Genomic DNA, 24105 nt, shown 5'->3' with positions numbered 1-24105 from the left:
CTGCAGAACCGCCTGATGCAGCCGTCAAGGAAAAATAGAGCTGAGTGTCTTCAGCATATTAATAATGATCCAGATACCTGGATAATCACTCCCAGTGATTTCATGTAAATGGTAAACAGCATGTGGAAGAGCAAGGACAGAAAAGAGCCCTGTGAGGCACCATATTATTAGCAGAATAAGTACATAAAAATCGAGTCAGGCAAGCTGAATGTTCTAAAAGAGACTAACTCCTTTATCCTGTCTACTGCATCACTAGTTAGACAGGCCTATGGAGAAATTTCTTTTATACATATGCATAGCACAAGGGCTTCAATTAGGGGGCAGTTAGGCAGTGGCCAGGCGCGGCTCAGCCGTGCCTCCTCCTCAAAGGCTTCCTAGTTGCTGCAAAGTGGAAAAGAGCAGTTTAAAATTATTAAAAAACAAAAAAGGGGGAAATGCCCCATCGAACAAAGCAAAGCTGTGCCACCCAAAAAATAGCACAGCCACTCCACAGCTTTAGGAGCCATTCTCGGTAGGAACATGGTTAAGAAGCTGTCCAAAGGCATCCCCCATGCCGGCACGGGCATTCTCTTCTGGGATTTAGTTCCTGGAATGGCTGCGCTGGTGGCAGGGGCCAGCGGAGCTCTGTGGCTCCTGGACGCCGGTCTGTTTGCCCCCGTGCCGGCATAGGTGCCACTTTATTCCATGGCACCTATGTCAGCTCAGGGTCACACTGACTCCTAAGCAGATTCCCCCCCCCTTCTGGATTGCAGCCTATGCCATCAAAATAGCTGGCATGGCAACGCCGCAGCTTGAGAAGGCGTCCGACAGCTGCACTGCCACTGCGGTCCACGGAGGCCAGTGTAAGTTGCGCTACTCCGGCAGTGGTGCCAGTTTGAATAGCACAAGTGGCACAGACACCAGCATAGGGGTTACACCGGCTCCTATGGGCATTTGCATACCTAGAGTCCCAGTTTAAGTTGCTGGTATTTTCTGTTATTGCAAGCTTACATAGCAGGGCTTAGAGAAAGCTCTGTTTGAAATCTTGGGGCATCACTGTTGATCATAATAGACAATACTGGGGTAGACAATACTGGGGTAGATGGATCAATATAAGTCTGCTTCCCTCATATGCAGTTCATGTTTAAAGCAAAATTACATGTTATTTTTTTTTCTTATCCCAAGGTCTGAAACAACCTATTTTAAATATAGGATATATTGTAAAAAAATTGCTATCTAGAATAAATTCTGCATATCTTCTTTAAGTCCATGTAATAGTAAAAAAGATAACGTCTAAGAAGAATTCTCCCAGAATTTCCAAATTTCAAACTGAGGAGGGTAGGAGTTCAGTGCTCTAAAGATAAAGGGAATATAAAAGGAAAAATCAATGTCTATAGAAACCTAGCACTTCAGAGGCAGGGGGCTCAACTAACATTTTTATTCTAGCTCTGCGGGCTTTGTATGTAGTGGGAGATTTTTATATAGCAGAGTAATCATAAATGTAGACTGAAGCCGTGGAATATAGAAATTATTCTACCAAAGGGTTGTGCTAAATTTGTAGCTCAGGTTTAATTCTTTCCAAATTGGAGACTGATTTTCTTTGGACATTTTCCTTTCCTTGTAGGGTTTTAATGCAAGACTTCAAACCACCGTTACCTCTCATATGTCCATATATAGGCATAATATTAAAGCATAATAAGTATAATGACTGTATTTTTAAAAAAAGTTTTTAGAAGCAGATCTGTGGAAAAAACTGATGCATACTAAAGAAATGAGTGAAATAGCAAAAGAAACACTGAGAGATTTCAGTACTCAGAAGATGCAGTTACAGAACTTCATTAATCAGATGGAAGATTGGCTTGCCAAAATTGAAGAATCACTTTTAAGCTGTGCTCATAGCCAGGATCCATCAGGTCTAAGTACAATCAAGGTAGGAGCACAAACAAACAAAAAAAGATTTTGAGCTTCATGTTTGTTTTTTTACTTTTTACTTTCACTGTTGTAATGGCTGTAAATGTAACACTACCTGGATGTTCATTATGATCTGAAGACCACATAGGTTTTGCTTGATGCAGATTGGAGGGATTCTCTTCTCTCTTCAACTAGACTACAATAGCTAAAACTATTTAAAATGTATATGAGGCTGTGTGTGTATTTCCAAAGCTGAAGTTTGTAGTCACAGACCTACAGTTGAGATGAAAAAGACAGTCTCAAATTCTGAGACATGAGTTTGTGTTTTTAATGCCATTAGAGCACAAATCAATTTTGGGAGGGAGGGGGGATTTTAGAATTAGAATTTGAGAAACTTAACATGTTGCCATATATGTGAATACAATAAAAGTTAAACATCGGGGAGGGGCCATGGCTCAGTGGTAGAGCATCTCCTTGGCATGCAGAAGGTCCCCGGTTCAGTCCCTAACATCTCCAGTTAAAGGGACTAGGCAAGTAGGTGATGTGAAAGACCTCCGCCTAAGACCCTGGAGAGCCGCTGCTGGTCTGAGTAGACAATACTGACTTGGTTGGACCGAGGGTCTGATTCAGTATAAGTCAGCTTCATATGTTCATGTGTATGTGTTCATCATGTGATATACTTAATGTCACAAATTTGTTCCTCAGAAAATACAAAAGGAGTTTCAGCAACAGCAGAGCAACTTTGATTCCACACAGGAGACTCTCAACAGCCTCTGTCGCAAATATCCATCCATGGAACTGGAGGCCCTTGGGAGCACTGTCACCTCACTGACCAAGAAGTACGAGGCTGTGAATCAGTTAACTTCGAAAACACAAACTTCCATGCAGGAGTCCCTGGAAAAACATTTTCTCTGTAAGTCCTCAAGATTATTAATATGTTAGCCATTTAGACCACAGAAATGTATGGAACTGCTTAAGATGATCGTGCCAACGGGCTGGTGAAAAGTTTCCATTGACTTCACAGAATCATTTTCGAGCATAAGCATTTGTAAAACTCTTAATGCCAAAAACGTGTTATTGACTGGATTTTGTACACACCATCTTAATACATTCCCTATTCAAGACAGAGAGTACTGATCAGAATTCACTCAAATGTGCCTCCTACTTTCTAATAACATTAGATTTCAATGAAGCAGCACTGCTGCATTACCAGTATCCTTGTTTTTATAATACAAAGGCTTGGAGTTTGTTAGGTCATGATTCAAACTCCCATTAGTGAATTGAAATCCGTGTTTTTACTTTAGTGTCAGCAATTACAGTATATTAGCGGTGGCAACTGTTAAACAGTTCAGACTGTATTCTCACTTTGAGCACAGAATGTCTAATTCAGCATTTTAATTTTCTTTCTCCTTTTTAAGTGTCAATGGCAGAATTTCAAAATTGGTATTCTAATCTGAAGGCCACTGTAAAAGATTTACGTATTACATCTGGTGACAGTAAATCCATAGATGCAAAGCTCTATGGACTGAAGGTATGATTAGCAAAATCTAGAAAAAAAAATGTTGTAACTCTAATGCATTTCTATATTATTACAATTTATGTGGAGCTTAGTTTTAAAATTTATGTTAGTAGTTCACTTCTTTTGAGTGATGTTATTCTATATTCTCAATATATCTTCATATCTAATAACATATTTATTGTAAAACATGTATTGCCTAAATCTTTCTTCTATTTTTATTTTATTCTTAATTTTCAACCATATAATTGAAAAAGACATTCCATTTTTCCTGAAATTCTTAAATTTGTTTATTATGTATAAAAGATGTTAATATTGCCATAGTCGTATCAGGTAGCCCATTCCTGAGGGAGGTGTAGTTAGCCAGCAGCTGGAAGCAGTGCAGCCATGCTGCTTCCAAAGCAGGATCCACCATCACCCCCGAAGCCAGAAATCTGCCCTTACTTGTGAGCCCTGTAGAACCGATCCATGGCATTCCACGGGGATATGCCCCCTAAAAAGATGTCATAATTTGCCATAAGGGCAAAGGGGGCATTCCCGGCCCGAAAGGGATTAGGAAGCTGCCTAAAGGCATCTCCACCCCGGGAACACCCCCCAGGACATTGGCACAAGGAACTGCCCTGGGAAAACACTGGCAGGAGGTCACGCTGGTGCCCGAGCCCTGCACAGCGGCATGGTGTCCCAGAGCCAGAGTGATTGCCCCCCAGACCAGCATAAGTGCCCCTTATCCTGGGATAAATGGGCACTTATGCCAGTGTAAGGTCATACCAGCTCCTAAGGAGTTCCACCACCCCCTTCAGAAATGCTACCTTACAGTCTAACTGGGTGTGCAGCAGGACTTAGAGAGCTTGTTACTGCTGGATCCCACTGGGATCCCTCCCTGTATTCTCCTTTTATTAATTTAACAAGGTACAGAAGGATGATGAGGACTATATGGAAGAATATTTTGTTTTATTGTTGAGCAGCTCTGGAGAGGCAGCATACAAATTTTCTAAATAAAGAAGTAAATACATTTTCCATGATTCTTGGCATCTGTGGATGCCACTGCTCATATGAAAGCTAAGCTCTAACAGGACTGTTTCTTACAACAGAAACCCTCCCTGCTTCCTCCCCTCTACCTACATGTGGAAAGAGCAGCAGTGAGAAAGACTCGTAGGAAACTGTAGTTCAAAACAGATCTGAGCTGGATCATACTTGACTCTGCATGGGTCTGAGGTCATTCTGAAATCTCTCTGGAAGAGGGCAGACTCCATAATGCCAGGGTCTGAACTCCTACTCCTGCCCTTTCAGATTCTGCCCCATTATTGTTTCTAAGTATAACTGCTGCACATTGCAAGGCAAAATCAGGATAAGTTGAACAGCTTACAATGAATTCTAAGCATAATTACACCCTCCTAAATCCATTGAAAGAGCCCCGTGGCGCAGAGTGGTAAGCTGCAGTACTGCAGTCAAAAGCTCTGCTCATGACCTGAGTTAGATCCTGACGGAAGTTGGTTTCAGATAGCCAGCTCAAGGTTGGCTCAGCCTTCCATCTTTCCGAGGTCGGTAAAATGAGTATCCAGCTTGCTGGGGGTAAAGGGAAGATGACTGGGAAAGGCACTGGCAAACCATCCCTCAAACAAAGTCTGCCTAGTAAATGTTGGGATGTGATGTCACCCCATGGGTCAGGAATGACCCTGTGCTTGCACAGGACACCTTACCCTTTTTTTAATCCATTGAAGTCAATGGTGTTTAGAAGAGTGTAACTGCTTAGGATTGCTCATGTTAGGCTATCAAAGCTCTGATGCATCACAGAACCACTCACACACATTCCATCTCATCACTGAACAGTAGTAGGCAAATGCAAGTGATCCTGATTGATTCAAACTTCCTATCAGTTTCATTAATTGCACACAGTTTTAATATAATTTATTTGAACAGCTTTATTGTAGATGTTATAGTTGTGTATATTATAATTGTATTGTTATAATTAATATTCATAGAATCATAAAATTGGAAGGGACCATACAGCCGATCTAGTCCAACCTACTACTCAATGCAGGAACAGTTTAAAGCGTCCCTGACAAGTGTTCATCCAGTTGCTGCTTGAAGACTGCCAGTGAGGGAGTGCTCACCACCTCTGTAGGCAGCCAATTCAACTGCTGAACAACTCTTACAGCGCATTGCTGAGCCTCGAGGGCGAAAGCCCTTAGGAGGCCAGGAAGGCACTGCACTGGCATTCGGGGCCCCACACCGGCGCCCGGGCTACTTACATCAGCATTGTAGAAGGCCATGCTGGCGTCCCAGGAGGCGTTCTGGCATACTGGAAGGCATTCCCGGGGCAGGCTGAAAGCCCTGTTTTACACAAAAAAGTCTTTATTTTATTTTTCGGCGTGTGGGGAACGGCTTTAGGAGGAGGCATGGCGGCGCCTCTTCCCCGCCATTCCCCCACACCAAATCTCAGGAATGCGCTGTTACTGTAAAAATAATATCCAGTCAGTACCTTTTTGCCCATAATTTAAACCCATTATTGCAAGTCCTATCCTCTACCGCCAACTTGCCCTCCCCAAGTGACAGCCTTTCAAATACACAAAGAGCAATCACATCCCCCCTCAACCTTCTCTTCCCCAGACTGAACATTCCCAAGTGTCCCTCAGCCTTTCCTTGTAGGGCGTGGTCCCCAGGCCCCTGATCATTCTCACCACTCTCTTAATTAATCTACCAGTCTAGATTCAGTGTTCTAAATATTTGATGAACGGTATGAAAGGCACAGCCCTCACTTCAGTTTCCTTCCCATCCTTTTTTACTCATGTAAATCATGTTTGTTTCACTTAGAAAGTGCTGGACTCTCTTGATGAAGGCAGGAACAAACTGGAGGTAGCCTCTCAAGAAGGAGAACATTTATGTGCATATGTATCGAAATCATCTGTGAGTGGTATTCAGGAGCAGATAGCCAAAGCTCATCAGGACTTTGAGGGATTCCTGAAACAATGCTTGAAAGACAAACAAGCTCTGGAAGAATGTGTTGCAGAACTTGAAAGGTAGGTTATTTCAATAAGATGAGCATGTGATGCATTGTACCAAATAGTTATATGAACTGCCTTATACCGACTCAGACCATAGGTCCATCTAGCCCAGTGCTGCCTACTTTGACTAGCAGTGGCACTTAAAGGTTGCACGCAGAGGCCTTTCCTAGCCTAGCTGCCCAAGATCCTTTTAACTGGAAATGATAGGAACTGAACTTGGGACCTTATACATACTTAGGTCCACTGGACAGTGTTCTCTACTAAAAAAAATCAGCTTGAAAAGTTGATGTATAATTGAAAATACTGACATATTATGGAATCATGGGTGATCATTTCAAGTGATTCCCTTTCTAGAGAGTAATAGTGATGTGCTTAATCTTCACTCATGAGAGCCAGCATGGTGCAGGGGTTAAGAATGGTGGACTCTAACCTGGTAAACCAGGTTGGTTTCCCCACTCCTCCAAATGAAGCCATCTGGGTGACCTTGGGCTAGTCACAATTCTCTCCAAACTTTCTCAGCCCCACCTACCTCATAAGGTGTCTGTTGTTGGGAGAGGAAGGGAAGGAGATTGTAAGCCTGTTTGATTCTCCTTAAAAAGGTAGAGAAAGTCAGCATATAAAAACTTAATTTGATACCTCTTCTCTCCTCAAACTTCTCATTTGCTGACCTCCCACAACTGCTCTGCAGGTGGATATCCAGGGTGCCACACAAAAGGTGAGGGTAGGCAGGGATGTCAGGAATGAAGAGGATATGGGTCAGATGAGCTAACATACTATCCAGTGCACTTTAAAATATAAAGGGCAATATCTGGTGTCCATGGTAAGAGGTGGCAGCACTAATTTGTGTGTGTGCTGGGAGTAACAGAGGGAACATTTGACATCTTGAATTGTGTACCGAGAACAGTACTTCTGTTTCCATCCATTCCCTTATTGCCTGTGCTAAAAAAATAAGCTTTGCTAATTTAAAATTTGGAAAGTTCTAATTGCACTATAGTTCCCATGGACTAGTTTGACATATTTAGATTCTTGTTGAGTATTTTTAGGTTATTTGTCACTGCAGAAAAATATTTTTGTGCAGCTCTCATTCTCTAGATGACGAAACTGGTATCTAGACAAATTTCTTACTGAGTGGTAATAACTATATAATAACTAGTGAACTGATTGTAGACTTTTCTGGAAACAAGTCTAATTTTTGTTCATTGATAGCTTTGAGGATCTGTGCAAAAGCCAGAGCCAGTGGCTTTGTGAAATGGAGGAGAGGATACATACAGAAGCTTTGGGAGAGACCAAACAGCACATTCCTGATAAGAAAAATGAGGTGCAGAAAGTGGAAGCATTTCTGGAAGAGCTACTGGTTGCAAGGTATAAAACCAGCTTATGTTTCTTTTCTTTTTTTGCCAGTGTCTATAATGATATATTGTGAGGCTGGTCTGGCTCCAGTACGGGTGGCCCATCCTCTGCTGTGCTTTCAGCTCCACCCAAGGAAGCTTTTCTAGCCTCCGAATGGGCTTAGGAGGGATTTAACCTCTCCCTGGTAGCTCAGTTGCCCTGGCTGGCTGGTTTCTGCATCAAGGAACCCTCCAGCCTTCTTCCTGCTCGACCTCCTGAGAAGCACCTTTCTTCAAAGGGAGGTTGCTTCACCCCCTTCTCTGCACAGTAGGAATCCTCCTTTCTCCAGTCTGCTTTTCTCTTCACCTCCCCTCCCCAGTGATTGGAAAACCTCCCATCTTTTCTGTCTCTACCCCAGCCAAGTCCGCCATGCCATGCCTGTACCTCCTTGGAGGTGTTCTTGCACCCTGGCTTATTCCCCCACAATTGGCCTGGGTCTCCTCCAGCTTGCCAATGCTTGCTTCCACACTAGCAGCTGGGAAGGTCAGGGTCAGTACCTTGCCAGGCTCTGGCTGTAGTGTGTCTCCCTGCAAGTCCTGGCCATTCTGGGAGTTGCCTCCCCTTCTCATTAGAGGTTCCTCAAGCTCGGCTCACTCTCTGTTGACGGGGTTCACTTCCCCCCACACCCTCATGTAAGGAGGGGGAGGAACGCCACCCTCAAAGGTCCAGTGAGCCAGGCAACCTTGGACCAGTGAGCTGGGTGACCTTGGACCACTGCATGGTGCAGTGGTTAAGAGTGATGTTTTGGAGTGGTGGACTCTAATCTGGAGAACCAGGTTTGATTCCTCACTCCTCCACATGAGCAGCAGACCTAATCTGATGAACGGGGTTGGTTTCCCTACTCCTACACATGAAGCCAGCTGGGTGACCTTGGGCTAGTCACAACTCTCTTAGAGCTTTCTCGGCCCCATCTACCTCACAGGGTGTCTGTTATGGGAAGGAGAAGGGAAGGTGACTGTAAGCTGGTTTGATTCTTCCTTAAGTGGTAGAGAAAGTAGTCAAATAAAAACCAACTCTTCTTCTTCTAAAGTAAGTTGTTTGCTTTAAGTGCTTCAGTGGCAAAAGAGTTTGCTCTACAAAATTAAATATTTACAGCAGGGGTCCCCAACCTTTTTGAGCTTGTGGGCTCATAGCTTAATAGCTATATCTATAACTGAGTACATCATTGTTAACTTTAAACTTTCTTTTTTTAGAGAATCTTTTGATAAACTTTCCCAGAAGACACAGGTTTTAAATGAGAAAGGGTATAGTGCTGGGAAAGAGACCCATGTGGCATCTCAGCATTTTACTGCATATCAGAATCTTGTCAAGACAGTCAAAGAAAAACTGAGGGCCTCTCAGGTGGCCCTCCAGGAGCACCAAGTTTTTGAAGAAGCGCTGCTGAACACGTGGACCTGGGTGAAAGATGTGCAAGAAAAGCTGGTCTCTGCAGAGAGCACCGTTGGGAGCAAAATTACCTTAGAAAAACGTCTTTTACAAATCCAGGTAAAATAACAAGATGATGGAACTGCTGCCATCGAAACTATTGCTGTAGACCAGAGACTTACAAAGTTTTCAGAGGGGTAGCCATGTTAGTAAAACAAAACAGAAGTTCAGTGGCATCTTAAGGACTAAAAAAAAGTTTTGTCACGGTGTACTTCCTGTCAAAATAAAACTTAATATTTGAGCCTCCTCAGATAAAAGAAACCAAGGAAAGAAAATCTACCACCAAAGACTGTTAAGCAAACTTCATAGTCATGGGATAAGAGGACAAGTCCTCTTATAGATTGAGAGCTGGCTGAAAAATAGGAAGCAGAGAGTAGATATCAATAATCGGTTCTCCCAATGGAGGGATGTGAGCAGTGGGATCCCTCAGGGATCTGTGTTGGGACTGGTGCTTTTCAACCTGTTCATAAATGACCTGGAGTTAGTGGTGAACAGCGAGGTGGCCAAGTTTGCAGATGACAAAATTGGACTGTGAAGAGCTCCAAAAGGATCTCTACAAACTGGAAGAATAGGCATTAAAATGGCAAATGAGATTCAATGTGAGCAAGTGTAATGTGATGCATATTGGGGCAAAAAATCCCAACTTCACATATACAGACAAAGAAAAGGATCTTGGGGTGGTAGTGGATCGCTCGATGAAGATGTCAACCCGGTGTGTGGCTGCTGTGAAAAAGGCAAATTCCATGCTGGCCATAATTAGGTGAGGAATAGAGAATAAAACTGCTGCTATCATACTGCCCTTGTACAAATCTATGGTGAGACCACGCTTGGAATACTGTGTACAGTTCTGGTCACCTCACCTAAAAAAGGGAATTGCAGAGCTTGAGAAGGTGCAAAAAAGAGCAACCAAGATGATCAGGGGACTAGAGCAATTGCCTTATGAGGAGCGGTTAAAACGCTTAGGGCTGTTTAGCTTGGAAAGAAGGCAGTTAAGGGGAGACATGATAGAGGTCTATAAAATTATGCATGGTATGGAGAGAGTGGGTAGGGAAAAGCTCATTAGAATGCGGGATCATCTGCTGAAGCTGGAGGGTGAGAGGTTCAAAACTAATAAAAGGAAGTATTTCTTCACACAACACACAGTTAAATTGTGGAACTCCCTGTCCCAGGATGTGGTGATGGCTGCCAACTTGGAAGACTTTCAGAGGGGAGTGGACATGTTCATGGAGGAGAAGGGTATTCATGACTTCTAGTAAAAAGGGCTACTAGTCATGATACATACCTATTCTCTCCAGGATCAGAGGAGCATGCCTATTATATTAAGTGCTTTGGAACACAGGCAGGATAATGCTGCTGCAGTTGTCTTGTTTGTGGGCTTCCTAGAGGCACCTTGTTGGCCATTGTGTGAATAGACTGCTGGACTTGATGGACCTTGGTCTGATGCAACATGGCTTTTCTTATGTTCCTATGTATCAAAATACAGTATTGCCCTTGATTAATTTTTGTATGCTTACTTATGAACTTGTGTATCACTTTTCTAAAAATAATATTGACATCAGTCCAATAAAGATAAGGTGGCAAACATACAGTAACACTGCTAAAATCAGAGGCAGCATTAAAAACTAGATTAACAGCACCCAGAAAAACTAGGTAAATAATTTTAAGAGTCAGTCTGCAAAATACTACCTTAACAAGTTGCAAATACCATTCTAAGTGGGGGAAATATTCATCTGACAGTGAAAGAATTACATGAAGGGGGCTGAGGAGAATTCTTTAGAAAATGGAGTAGTGGAGAAACTCTGATGGATTCTTGAAGACAGATTTATGAAGGCTGCTATCCATGATAATCAAAGAGGACATCCACATCCAGAGGCAGCCAAAGGGAATCTAGAATCCATGTCACAGTATTGCCTGTTGGAAAAGTAATATGCATAACTCCTTCTGCTTATATGATGCTGCCTTAAATTGTTGCAAAGCTTGATATGGGGCTTTCTTCAAGTCTGAAAACTAATGAATTGAAAATTTTAGAGTCTTTTTACTTCCTAGGACATCCTTTTAATAAAAGGAGAAGGAGAAGTCAAGTTAAACATGGCCATTGGCAAAGGTGAACAAGCACTTAGAAGTAGCAATGAGGAAGGGCAGAAGGTGATACGGAGCCAGCTACAAACATTAAAAGATGAGTGGAGTAGCATTATCAAAACTTCAGTGAGCTATCAAAGGTAAGTATATTCATTCCTGTTTATTGTAAAATATGATCCTTATTTAGTAATTATGTTCATTGAAAACAACAATCTTTGGTACAATTAAGTCGCTCGAGGTTGTTTTTGCACAATAACTATCTGTATATCAGCCATTCACCGGGGTACATATTTCAGTGGTGAAATGAAAGTATGAATCAGAATGTACATCATTTGTTCAGTATACAAGCCTGCAAAATACAGAACTGCACACAAAAAATGAATACTGTACTCATAAAGGTTTGCTCTAATAATATACACACAACTATCTAATTAGACATTTTAACTACAATATCCACATATACAGACATACAACTGAATGGAAATAAAACTTATCCTAAGTGGAAAATTTCAAATATAAATTTTTTTACAAATCAATCAAATTTATAATCTGAGATTCATTCAGTTTTAGAAGTCAGTTCAGTCTAATAAAAAACCCTAGGCCTGCTGAACATGTTTTGACTCCTTTCTTCAACAGTGGTTATTTTATAGCATAAAGGAATTCAATTCATAATTTTCAATCTAGATTCTATTAATCACATCATTTTTACTTGCACAGAGAATTTTTTTAGCTGACATTAGGCTTTAGGTTCAATAAGAAAAGAAAGGTTAAGAAAGATGTAGACAAGCTGGAGCGTGTCCAGAGGAGGGCAACAAAGATGGTGAGGGGTCTGGAGACCAAGTCCTATGAGGAAAGGTTGAAGGATCTGGGTATGTTTAGCCTGAAAAGGAGAAGACTGAGAGGGGATATAATAACTATCTTCAAGTACTTGAAGGGCTGTCATATAGAGGAGGGTGTTGAGTTGTTTTCTGTTGCCCCAGAAGGTCGGACCAGAACCAGCGGGTTGAAATTAAATCAAAAGAGTTTCTGTCTAGACATTAGGAAGAATTTTCTAACAGTTAGAGCAGTTCCTCAGTGGAACAGGCTTCCTCGGGAGGTGGTAAGCTCTCCTTCCCTGGAGATTTTTAAGCAGAGGCTAGATGGCCATCTGTCAGTAATGCTGATTCTATTACCTTAGGCAGATCATGAGAGGGAGGGCACCTTGGCCATCTGGGCATGAAGTATGGGTTACTGGGGGTGTGGGGGGGAGGTAGTTTTGAATTTCCTGCCTTGTGCAGGGGGTTGGACTAGATGACCCTGGTGGTCCCAACTATATGATTTTAAGATTTCCCTTATTGAAATTGTGTTTTCATAACATTAAACTATGATTCTGAGTCCAACTTTATTCAAAAGTTTCCTTATAGTTTTGCCAAAAGGTTTGGCGGTTTTTACTGGATCAAGCGGACTTCTACGATTGAATGAATTGTACTTAGCTTCTACTATATGTTTGTAGATGGGTATTATATTAAATATGGCTGATTAAGATGAATTTGTGAATTTCATTAGATCAATCTTTTATGTTAGCTGAAAAAGTATCACTGAGAACTTGTTCATGTACAGCCCATGTTTTGAATTATCTGCGAGAAATCCTCCATAAAGTGTAGGGTAGAACTGTTCATATGTCAACAAAGTCATGTATGAATCTTCAGTCAATGCTTCCAAGCATACTTTTTTTTTTAAGGCTGGTATATCAAGCTATATAAATGGTGCCAATTTTGGCTGACTAGAATTTAGGGAGAATGTTAATCACCCCGCCACAAAGGTTGACATGAAATTTAAACTAAAGGAAATTATTCTGTGGTCCTAACCTGACTCATTCAGAGTCTTATGGCAAGTAATATTTTCAGTGTCATTTTCACTGTGCAAATGTTTGTTTAGTTATTTATTTTTTCAATACAAACCTGTTAGCAGCCCTGCTGAACAACCTGTGATAACAAAAATGGTATCTCTGAACTTATGCCGGATTTCTGAAGTTGCTATGTGTTTCTTTAATATAAGCTTGCTGGAGTCTGTAATTAATCAGTGGAATGACTATCTGGAGAGGAAAAGTCAGCTGGACCAATGGCTGGAGTCAGTCGACCACAAAGTGGAGCAGCCTTTGGAGCTTCAGAATGGCCTAAAAGAAAAATTTTCACAACTGGACTATTTGCAAGCTATTGTTTCAGAATTAGAAGATCATTCTAGTGACCTGCACCAACTCATGGAGAAAGCCACAGAACTGCATGAAAAAACAGAGGACAGTTCTTTCAGAGAAGCTGCTCAAGAGGAGCTGAAAATGCAGCTCAGTGACATTACAACTGTGGTCAAGGTAAATGTTTTGTAAGACATGGCGCTATACAGAAATTTCATCAGTGAGGTCTTTCAGTTGCAACAGTATGGTTCTAATCTTAAGTAAGGGACATGTTTACATGAAAAAATATATGACAGATCCCATAAGAAGCAAAGTTTCAATGTTGAAACAGAAGTAGGATTCTGGAAGAAGAAGGCAGACAACATAGCAATGATGGAGCAAATAACAGGGTACTCAGGTAGTGGTTTCCTCCTTGCAGAACAGCTGAGTTACTTGGATTAATGATAAATGCTGTAGTTTTATTGGGCAAGATGTCATGTCATTGGTTTCTAGAGTCACCTGAGCCAGAAAAGCAAGGGTAGCTTACTGAGATTAATCTCCCCCCTTCCAATTAACTACATTGATGGTGCCCAGGGCAGTAGATAGTTGACTCAGTGTGCTGTGGTTTCTAGTGCTGCCAGAATCTGGCTGCCAGAATCTCTAGTTTGAGACTTACTGCACCCTACATAGTTTTTTAAAAAATAACTGTCCTTTTCTCTTTAAAAAAAAATGCAATGTTGCACATGAGGTCATACTTGCATTTTATATCAAGTATATTATTCAGAAATAAGAGAAGGCTTTCCCAAGCTCTGAGATGACATGGAAGCCCATCACGATGGTGTTGCTTAGTCATGAGATCCTATCTACAGCCAAGAGGAGGAGGTGCCTGCAACCACCATCAGAAAAATCTGCAACTCCCGTAATAGATTATCCCACCCGAGAACCACTGAGAATGAAAATTCACACTAACAGTGCATTTCTAAGGAGAGTTACTCCAGTCTAAGCCCATTGAAATGAATAGGCTTAGACTGGAGTAACTCTCCTTAAGGAATGCACTGTAAATTCATTTTGTTTCTCATTTCTTTACCAAAATTTGATAACAGTACATAGCAAGCGTTTTAGTAGTGTTTCGGTAATGTTGGAACTTCTTCAATGTATTGAAGAAATATTCCCATGTGGTTTTTATCTTCATTTATTAATTGCAACAATATACGGATTATCCTAGAATATCTAAAATTTGTCAGAGAACTCAAGGAAATAAGATTAGAATATAGAACTCCCAAATCCAATTATGACAATCAATTCAGTGAAATCAGTACAGATAAACATGAATGGAAAATTATGATAAAGTTTATATGTAAGTAAACTTCAGAAAATAGGGAATTCATATTAAGTAAAGATTATCACTAGGAAAATGGCAAGATCTGTAATATATATTATTCAAAGAAAGAGAAAAGGTACAGAGGCATGTGTCTGCAGGTCTATTTTGTGTATTTTTTTTTAGCTACAAGCAAAACTGTAGCCTAATGAGTTCCAGGAGTAAATGTAGTTCATTTGCCTGGAATGGCTTCTGGGGCAGCAAGGAAATTGAAGAACTGAGTGGTTTTGTTATTTTGGAATGTAGAAGTAAGAGCAGTGGAAGGAAAACTGCAGTCATAAGCTATATTGCCGGTAGTGTTGCCAGTCATGGCCTGGTAACAAGACGGAGGCGGGAACATGGGAGGGCACTGTTGCCAATAGTGTAATGTCACTTCCAGTGAAGACCTCAAGTGTAGGGCTGTCAAAAAAAAAAATTCGGTACAGTTCGGATTCGGCTGAATTTGGCCCTTGTGGGTTCGGTACGTGCCGAAGTCCGAACTCCCCCACTTCGGATCCGTTCAATTCGGCGGGAATTCAAAGTTCGGAAAAAAATTCGGCCGAATAAAGCCATTAAAAACACAATCGCGCCTTTCCGCGGCTCTGGGGGGGGCATTTTTTAAGGTGGAGGTCCCAAAATTTCACGGTAGCTTGAAGGGACCCTCCTTGCAAGAACCCCCAAGTTTGGTTAAGATTGGACCAGGGGGTCCGGAGTTATGGGGCCCGGAAGGGGTCCCCTCCATCCACCCATAGGAAAAAAAGAACAGAAGCCGGCTGCTATTCATGCAATGGGCGGGGGGGACCCCTTCTGGGCCCCATAACTCCGGACCCCCTGACCCAATTCTCACCAAACTTGGGGGTTCTGGCAAGAAGAGTCCCCCCAAGCTACCCTAAAAGTTTGGGACCCCCACCTCAAAAAATGCCCCCTCCAGAGCCGTGGGAAAAACCTCCCTATGCCTGCTGGTGCTGAGAGATTTCTCATTAAGCTTGTTTCCTCTGCGGTTAACCACAGACGCCCAAAGTGTTAACCCCTCATGGGAAGTAGGTTAATGAGAAATCTCCCAGCATAGGCAGGCATAGGGAGGTTTTTCCCACGGCTCTGGGGGGGGCATTTTTTGAGGTGGGGGTCCCAAACTTTTATGTTAGCTTGGTGGGACACTCCTTGCAAGAACCCCCGTGTTTGGTGAGGATTGGGTTGGGGGGGCTGGAAGGGGGCTTGCCCCCTTCTCCATAAAAACCAATGCAAAACTTTTGGCTTAGGGCTATCCATGGCTACTAGTCAAAGTGAATACTAGTCATGATGCATATCTATAATCTCCAGGGTCAGAGAGGTTTTGCCTTGGATTTGCCACTCTCTAGATGCACATTCCCCCCAGCCAAATTCTCAAAACTCAACAATAAGCCCCCATGCAGAGTTTGGAGAATCTGGCTGGGAAAATGTGCATCTGGAGAGTGGCAAATCCAAGGCAAAACCTCCCCTGCTTAAATGACCAAGAGGTTTACCTCCCTCACCCAAGCCTGGGTGCTACCCTACCTAATAACTAGTGCACCCTTAAACAAAGTTAACCACCAACATCACAATTCACAAACAAGGCAGCTACCTTGAAGCAGATGGATCTCCCCTGCAAGCAGGAATCACACAGGTGAGGCGGCGCAACACTCTAGGAACCCAAGCTAACTTCAACCAAAGTACACTGGATCCCCCCCCCCCGCGGGCAGAGACTCACACTGACCCACTTAACTCCAGCCAAAGTTGGCAACCACAAAAAACAGCAGGAATAACACTCCCACAAAGGCAAGCCCACCCCAACCAGAACAGGTAATCCCCCCCCAACCAGAAATCACAGCGTACACACACAGAGCAACAACCCAAACATCAAATTTAACATAAAGAGCCCCAAACCAGGCCAAGCTTAACAGAGACTCAGTCAGTAAAAGCCTATGCCAACTCCAGGCCACAGCAGGAATTAGAAAGCCAAACTTGGGAACAGTAGCACAGGCCAGAAATCACAGCCCGCACACACAGAGCAACAAACCAAACACCTTTAAAATGACTATTCACTGTCCTGATGCAAAAGAAGAAATTCCCACCCCACCGCACTCGCCTGCTCATTGTTTGCATGTGTGTGTTAAGTGCCGTCAAGTTGCTTCCGACTCATGGCGACCCTATGGCCATTTATTCATGGAAAGGTTTGCATTGGAGTTGTCACTCTCTAGATGCACATTTTCCCCATCTGAATTCTCAAAACTCTGCACGGCGGCTTATTGTTGAGTTTGGAGAATATGGATGGGGGGAAAAGTGCATCTAAAGAGTGGCAACTCTGATGCAAAACCTTCCATGAATGAAAGTCCTCCAAAATGTCCCATCTTTGACAGCCCTGCTCAGATCTTGCAAACGGAGGGCCGTGGCTTCTGTGGCCCCCGCAGGCGGCAGGATCGCTCGGGAGATTGGAGGGGGGATTGGAGGGGGGGAAGGGCAGGCGATCCACTGCAGATCCCTCGCCTGTCTTCCCGGGACTCCCAGGAAGGCGAGCGGGGGGTTGGCAAGCTCCTCTGCTCTGCCTGGACAGGCAAAGCAGACGGGTTTAAAGACCCCTCGCCTGTCTTCCCGGGACTCCCAGGAAGGCGAGCGGGAGTTGGCAAGCTCCTCTGCTCTGCCTGGACAGGCAAAGCAGAGGGGTTTAAAGACCCCTCGCCTGTCTTCCCGGGACTCCCAGGAAGGCGAGGAACACACACCCCAGGCAGAACCGACGACAGCCCCCTTTGGCTTCCCCCCCCCACCCACAGAAACTTCTCTCTCCCCACACACACACAGACTCTGCTTTCCCCCCCACACACACACATACACAGGAGAAAAATTATAGATTAAAGCCCCCAAAGGGGTCTTACTGTGGCTGTCTTCTGTTCCATCAGGACGGGCTGTAATCCAAGATGATTCCAATTAGGCACGGAACGTTTTGCTCTGGAGAGATGCACACAGGATCGGATCGGCTGCCCCATTCATCCCAATAGGGGAAAGGGGAAAGCCCATATCTCGGGACCCCCTGACCCAATGTTCACAAAACTTGGGGGGTTCCTTAAGAAGCTTAATCTAAAGTTCCAGTGAAAGTTTTGTGTCTGCATCCCCAAAAATGCGCCCCCTGCAGCCATGGAAAGAGAAAAGGGGGGGAGGCGATATTTCTGCCCCCACTGAACCCATCTTTACAAAACTTGGGTAGTATCTTAAGAATAATTCACTGAAGCTATGCTAAACGTTTGGGGGCTATATCCCCAAAAAAGCGCCCCCTGCAGCCACATAAATGGAAAAGGGGGGGAGGGAAAAGGGGGAGAGCCCATATCTCGAGACCCCCTGACCCAATGTTTACAAAACGTGGGGGGTATCTTAAGAACACTGTTCTGAAACTCCGCTCAAAGTTTGGGATTTGTACCCCCAAAAATGTGCCCCCTGCAGCCATGGAAAGAAAAAGGGGGGAGCCCATATCTCGAGACCCCCTGACCCAATGTTTACAAAACTTGGGGGGTACCTTAAGAAGCTTCATCTGAAGTTCCAGTGAAAGTTTTGTGTGTGCACCCCAAAAAATGCGCCCCCTGCAGCCACAGAAAGGAGCGAATGTGCACAAGCACCCCACACACACACACGAGGATTGCGCTCTCTCTCTCTCTCTCCCTGGCCGGGCCGCACATCAGCTGATTCCTCCAGTACTCAATCCTGACTGATTGGCCAGAAGAAGACCCAGCTTGCCCACTGATTGGCCGGGGGAGGAGAATGCTGCTTACTGACGGTTATGCTGCTTACTGACGGCCAAATTGGCCGAATTTATTCGCGAACTCCCGAACTCGCTGAATTCGGCCCCCCCGGTTGCCCGCCAGTTTTGAGTTCGGATCCGTCCGAACAGAAAAGCAACGAATCAGGGGAAATTCGGTTGATTTTCAGTTCGGACCGAACCAAATTGACAGCCCTACTCAAGTGTCATCACACTTCTCTAGGAATCACTCGATATGGTAAAACCATAGAGTTTCTGACAATTCCTAGAGAGGACTGGTGTTGCTTCTGGGTTATCCCTGGAAGTGATATCACAGTCACCAGTGACTTTTAAAGATGCCCCCCCACTGGCCACAGTAGTGGCAGTGAGAAAAGAGTGCTGGGGGGGGGAGGGGATGCCCCACCCTCTGGCAGGGGCTTGGCAGCCCTATCACCATGTATATTTACTTCCTTGGCCTACAAGATCTTGTTGATGGTTAAAATTTCTTGTTATGATTGTATAATAAACCTTTAAGGTTTGTCTCTAGAAAATTATATTCTGGATCATATTACCTAAATTGTAAATTATGCTTTCTACATTGCCTAGATTCTTCATTGTGGTACCTGTGCAGACCCACATGGGTACTGTGCATGTGCACACCTGTCTTGGAAACAATGTTTTGAAGCTCAAAATGCCTAGAGGTGCTCCACCCCCCTCCCCCATGCTGCTTCCTGCCTTTTCCAGCATGATATAGAGGGGCAGAGCTACTTTCCCTTAGTTCTGCCTCTGCTGCCACTGAGAAAGGTCAGTTCACAGAAGCCTTTAAACCAGCAAACACCGCTGACAAAATCGACTTCACCGACCTATCTAGACCCTGTAGCCTATGGAATGGAACAAAAAGCTCCCTTAAAGAGATGCGGGTCTTGTGGGTCAAAAATCCACCACTCGGACTACAACAAACAATGCCTACTGTGCCTTGACAAGGAACACAATGTATCCCACTGTTCCATTTGTTGCCAATTCTCTCTGAAGACAAGGCATGACAGAGCTTCATGCCTAAAAGCAGCACTTTGGAAAAAGCTCTATTCAGCACCGCTTGAGACAAAGATCTGAGCACTATGCTGCCTTCTACTACTGATAGAAGGATCCAAGAATCCTTGGTTTCATCAGTTCTGAGATTGAAACTTACCATTCTGGACCCAAATAAGCCCACGAGAAAACCCGTGGGTTTGGTCCCTACATCCCTGGAGCAAAGCTTCTCAGAACAACCGTTGAAGAAGGCTCAGCACAAACACAAGCATGCAGAGAAGACTCCTAAGTCGAAATTGTCGTCCGCTCCCTCTCATCCTCATTATAAGGACTGGTCCGCCACAAAACCTCTGTGGAACTGGTCAGAGAGCCAGTGCCTATACTGAGAATACCTTCTTCATCAGGTCACTCACTGTCCTGTTCCATTTCAGAGGGTGAAGTCCAGGACTCAGAACCATCCACTCTGCGTCGTAAACCTTCATCTCACCATTTGGAACCACCCCCCTTCCAATCAGTTCCAATGGAATTATATTTGATGTTGTTCCAGTTGCCATGCCAAGACCTCTAGGGTGACTACTGTGACCAAGGCTAGGATCCATATGTTGCTCTTGTTTCCAGCCAAGCAGAAGCAGACCCATACCATCCAGGTCTTCCACAAGATCCCTATGATGAGATAAACACATTAGGGGAGTTCGATGGCAGCATTGATCCTGGTTTTGAAGAGAGGGAAACAGACTATGCTTTTGATCCTTCCCATGAAGACATCATGGCAGAACCATCTGTGTACTCCCCCAGCGAAGACTTTGCGTCTGTAAAGAGAAACTCATCTGAATGGCAAGACCGCTCAAAATTGATGTCTTGTACGCCTCACTGAGGGCGGTGGGTCCAGTATTCAGTGTTATGCATCCTGATAATGGGGTTCTGTCACATTTTCAGTTATGGAAGGTCTACTTGAGATCACTACTGGTCCTTGGCTACATCCAGCATCAGTGCCACCTTCTGCTAAATACACTGAGAATCAATACAGAACCAAGCAGGAAGGATGCCAGGGGTGTTTAAAGCACTTTTCTCATAGATTAGATGTTTTTTTTTAGTTTAAGGCAGCTCCTGTAGCTATAAAAACAATTCCTAATCACTACAAATTAACAGTAGAGATGGTTGAGAAATCAGAATAGGGTGTATTACAAAAAGTACCAGCCCCTTCCTGAACTACTCGTTGAACTGGAACTTGGCACAAGAGAGTTTCCCTGGGACAGCCTCATGTGGGTTCAAACCCACCGTTGCCATTTTCTCCTTTATTTTCTGTGGAGACTAAACATTGTGAACTTTTCTGAGTCACACAACACACTTGTTAATCACTTTTTAAAAAAATCAGAAACCCTACTAAAGTCCTACAAAATATTTCCCCAGCATTTGCACTTAATACTGGGAAATTTTTACTGAATCCCTGAGTGTACTTTTTCCAGGTCATTCTGTCAAATGTTTTTGTCACGTGCATTCTGTCAACAACATAAAATGCTGAGGGAATACCTTGTAACTTGACCAGAATAACTATATTAATTAAACTTCTAATATTCCAGGATTGCTGATCTTTTTAAAAGCCCATTTGATCCAGTCCTGTAAAGTTAATGTTCAATCCATTTGCTAATACTGATTTAAAAAGTTTGTAATCAGTATTCAGCAGTGATCCTGGTTGATAAAATGAAACCTTTTTTGTGGATCCTTCTTTGGTTTAAAAGCACCTGTTAGGTTTTCATTTGCTTAAGAGTTAGATGGCAGCTCTTTTAACTGGAAATGTACATACAATTTATACAAATAAAGTATCAGTCCCTCCCCCCAAATTTGAAAAAACTCATTAATTAGAACATCCAGTCTGGACCTTGTTATTTTTTAAACCTTCTATAGTCTGTTCTCTAAATTGTCAAGGAGAGAGGCAAGTAAGCCTCAGTGCCACGTGAGTATAAAGTGCTGTCAAGTGGCATCTGACTTATAGCAACCCCTGGCAGTGATTTCAAGGCAAGTGATTAAGCAGAGGTGGTTTTCCATACCTAGATCAAAAGCCAACATGCTAGGCATCCAGGAATAGAGTCCAAGTGAACCTGAAGCTTCAGAGCAACAAACTAATTTAAAAAAGGATAATTAGAAATAATAAGAGAGTGGCCTGGAGGATAAGATTGAAGATTATTACCTTGGGCAGAGGCCAAGAAATCATATCCAGTGAACTGACATCCAAGGCTTTAGATTGCTGTTGCTCAACTATCTCATTGACTGCATTCTGTATGATTTACAGGAAAAAATGAGAAAAGTAGAAGACATTGTCAAGGATCATTTACTGTATCTTGATGCAGTGCATGAATTTACAGACTGGCTTCATTCAGCAAAAGAAGAGCTTCATCGCTGGTCAGATGCATCAGGGGATTCATCAGCCATACAGAAAAAACTGACCAAAATAAAAGTAAGAAATTGTACAGCTGTTGCTTTATTAGCAATTAATATGTATTAAGACACAACATACTGATTAAGAATAAGAAAACACTTTTTAATTTTATATTACATTCAGTTACAAGCGTTTACATGCTAATTAAAATTTTAATCAGGTATTATAATACAGTTCTTTGGATCACAATGGTAATTGTGACACATGCACTATAAATGTAGTAAAATCAGGTAGTGCAGATACACAAAGAAGAAACACAAGTATTACATACTAATGGTATCATCATGTGTACCATTGGCAGTTTGCCATTTTGTAATTCCTTGTGACTGTATATATCATGTCATTTTTACATATCATATCCAAAACAGTTGTGAGTACCTAATAAAAATGCTTCTTCCCCCAGAAAAGTTGATATTAATTGTGGGACAGCATTGCAAAGTAGCATTTCTACATTGCTGACTTTGTATCAACAAGCTGATACTTTTTATAAGAATCCACAAGTTTAATCAAATCTAACTTGTTCACATTTTTTTTTCCTGCTTTGAGTTTTTGAAATTCTCTGTAACTTCGTACTGTTGTTGCTATTTTCTGCATAGCTTTTTCATTGGCGTATTTATTTTAACATTGTGCTTACATTTAGCATGGAACCAGGGTTCAGATTAGACTTTGGATGAATCTGCATTCTAGTTGGTGGTCACTCGGTTGGCAGCCACTGCAACTGCTTCGTAGAATGCCGTCCACTGTTTGTAGGAAGTGTGCCATTATCCAGCCGAAGTGAATCACAGCACTTTCAGTTACTATGACAATATTCCATTGCAGGAGCTGATAGATTCCAGACAGACTGGTGAGAGCCGCCTAAGCAGAGTTCAGACGCTGGCTCCTACGGTGAAAAAGAGCACAGCCGTTCAGGGGTGCAAACACATCGACGCTGAAATGCAGGCCCTTCAGTCTGACTGGGCTCAGTGGGAAGAGAGTATATTCCAAACTCAGAATGGCTTGGAGGAGCTGGCTAGCCAAATGGCCTCGTCAGAGCGGGAATTTACTACTCAGGCTTCTCAGTTGGAAGAGGCCCTGCAGCGTTTCAGCACTCTTCTCGCAACCTGGTCCGAAAGGCTGACCCCACTGGATAGCAAGCACACAGACAAAGAAATCCTGCAATGCTGGCACCGAGAAAAGGTAAACGGGTTTGGTTTGTGTTTTGGTGTCATTCCAGTGATGCCTACCTTTTTTAATCATTAAAGTTAGGAAGAGACGGGCTGCTTGCAAACAAGAGACTGTAACATACCATCCTTGGTAAAACTGCAAGTTTCAGAATGTACTTTTAGCAGAGGGCAGGAAAACATTGGAAGAATTGGCAGGATTTAATGTTTAAAAAGTAGGAAGCTAGTCACTATGTGGAATGACTCCATGGCCTCCTGCGTGCACACATTAAACTTTTCAATTGTTGTAACACTACACGGGGCCTCTGAGCAGACGCTGTGAAGCTTTTGTGTAATAAGTTCCTTTGTTTTCCAAGATACGTCAACATATAATCAAAGCAGAGACTTAAACAGGAGAAATTCACTCAGAAAGTTATTTTTGTTCCATTTGGGGGAAATTGCTTTCTCTCAATGGGTTTAAGTTGCAAAAAGCTCCTACAGACCTCGGGGTAGAAGTTTCTCAGAAAATTTCCTGCCTTTGTCAGTCAGAATAAATTTAAAGGAACAAACCTAAACATTTTTTTCTACCTGTTTTGTTTACTAGTTGCACACCTTTTCTAATTTGGGGGCAAGGGGACTCAAATTAGTTGTAATAGATCCATAATATGTTTAAATATGGGTTGGATCCTGCAATCTCTCAGAAAAGGCATTTCTGACCTCAGGAAAGTGTATTACTGGAGTATTCCTTTAAAAATAGTCGCATAGGTCAGGAGGCTGTAGTGCTGGGGGAGGACAAAATTGCTCCCTCCTTCCTCTTCTGTGAGTGTAACTCAACTCATAGAAGAGGGAGAAGAGAGCAATTCTACTCTCTTTCCCCTCCTCATTGTCCCAGTCTGCACTTATTCTGTGCTGCTCCCATGACTCCTGGAATAACTTTCCTTGGGAATG

At 43.0% G+C, this 24105-nt stretch overlaps 1 protein-coding gene across 1 annotated transcript in view; it reads left to right on the top strand.

Moving 5' to 3' along the window:
* The window catches only part of SYNE1 (spectrin repeat containing nuclear envelope protein 1), a 437649-nt gene that overhangs the window by 195584 nt on the left and 217960 nt on the right, over positions 1-24105 (top strand). Inside the window, exons 44-53 of the mRNA XM_056853653.1 lie at positions 1706-1909; positions 2596-2803; positions 3309-3421; positions 6221-6426; positions 7618-7773; positions 8994-9285; positions 11272-11444; positions 13342-13651; positions 21872-22036; positions 22838-23194. Coding sequence (XP_056709631.1) covers positions 1706-1909; positions 2596-2803; positions 3309-3421; positions 6221-6426; positions 7618-7773; positions 8994-9285; positions 11272-11444; positions 13342-13651; positions 21872-22036; positions 22838-23194 — 2184 coding nt within the window. The remainder of the gene's footprint in view (positions 1-1705; positions 1910-2595; positions 2804-3308; positions 3422-6220; positions 6427-7617; positions 7774-8993; positions 9286-11271; positions 11445-13341; positions 13652-21871; positions 22037-22837; positions 23195-24105) is intronic.

The sequence above is a fragment of the Euleptes europaea genome, chromosome 7, assembly GCF_029931775.1.
Source record: "Euleptes europaea isolate rEulEur1 chromosome 7, rEulEur1.hap1, whole genome shotgun sequence".
In the NCBI taxonomy this organism is placed as follows: Eukaryota; Metazoa; Chordata; class Lepidosauria; order Squamata; family Sphaerodactylidae; genus Euleptes; species Euleptes europaea.
This window is presented reverse-complemented; position numbering and strand designations above follow the sequence as displayed.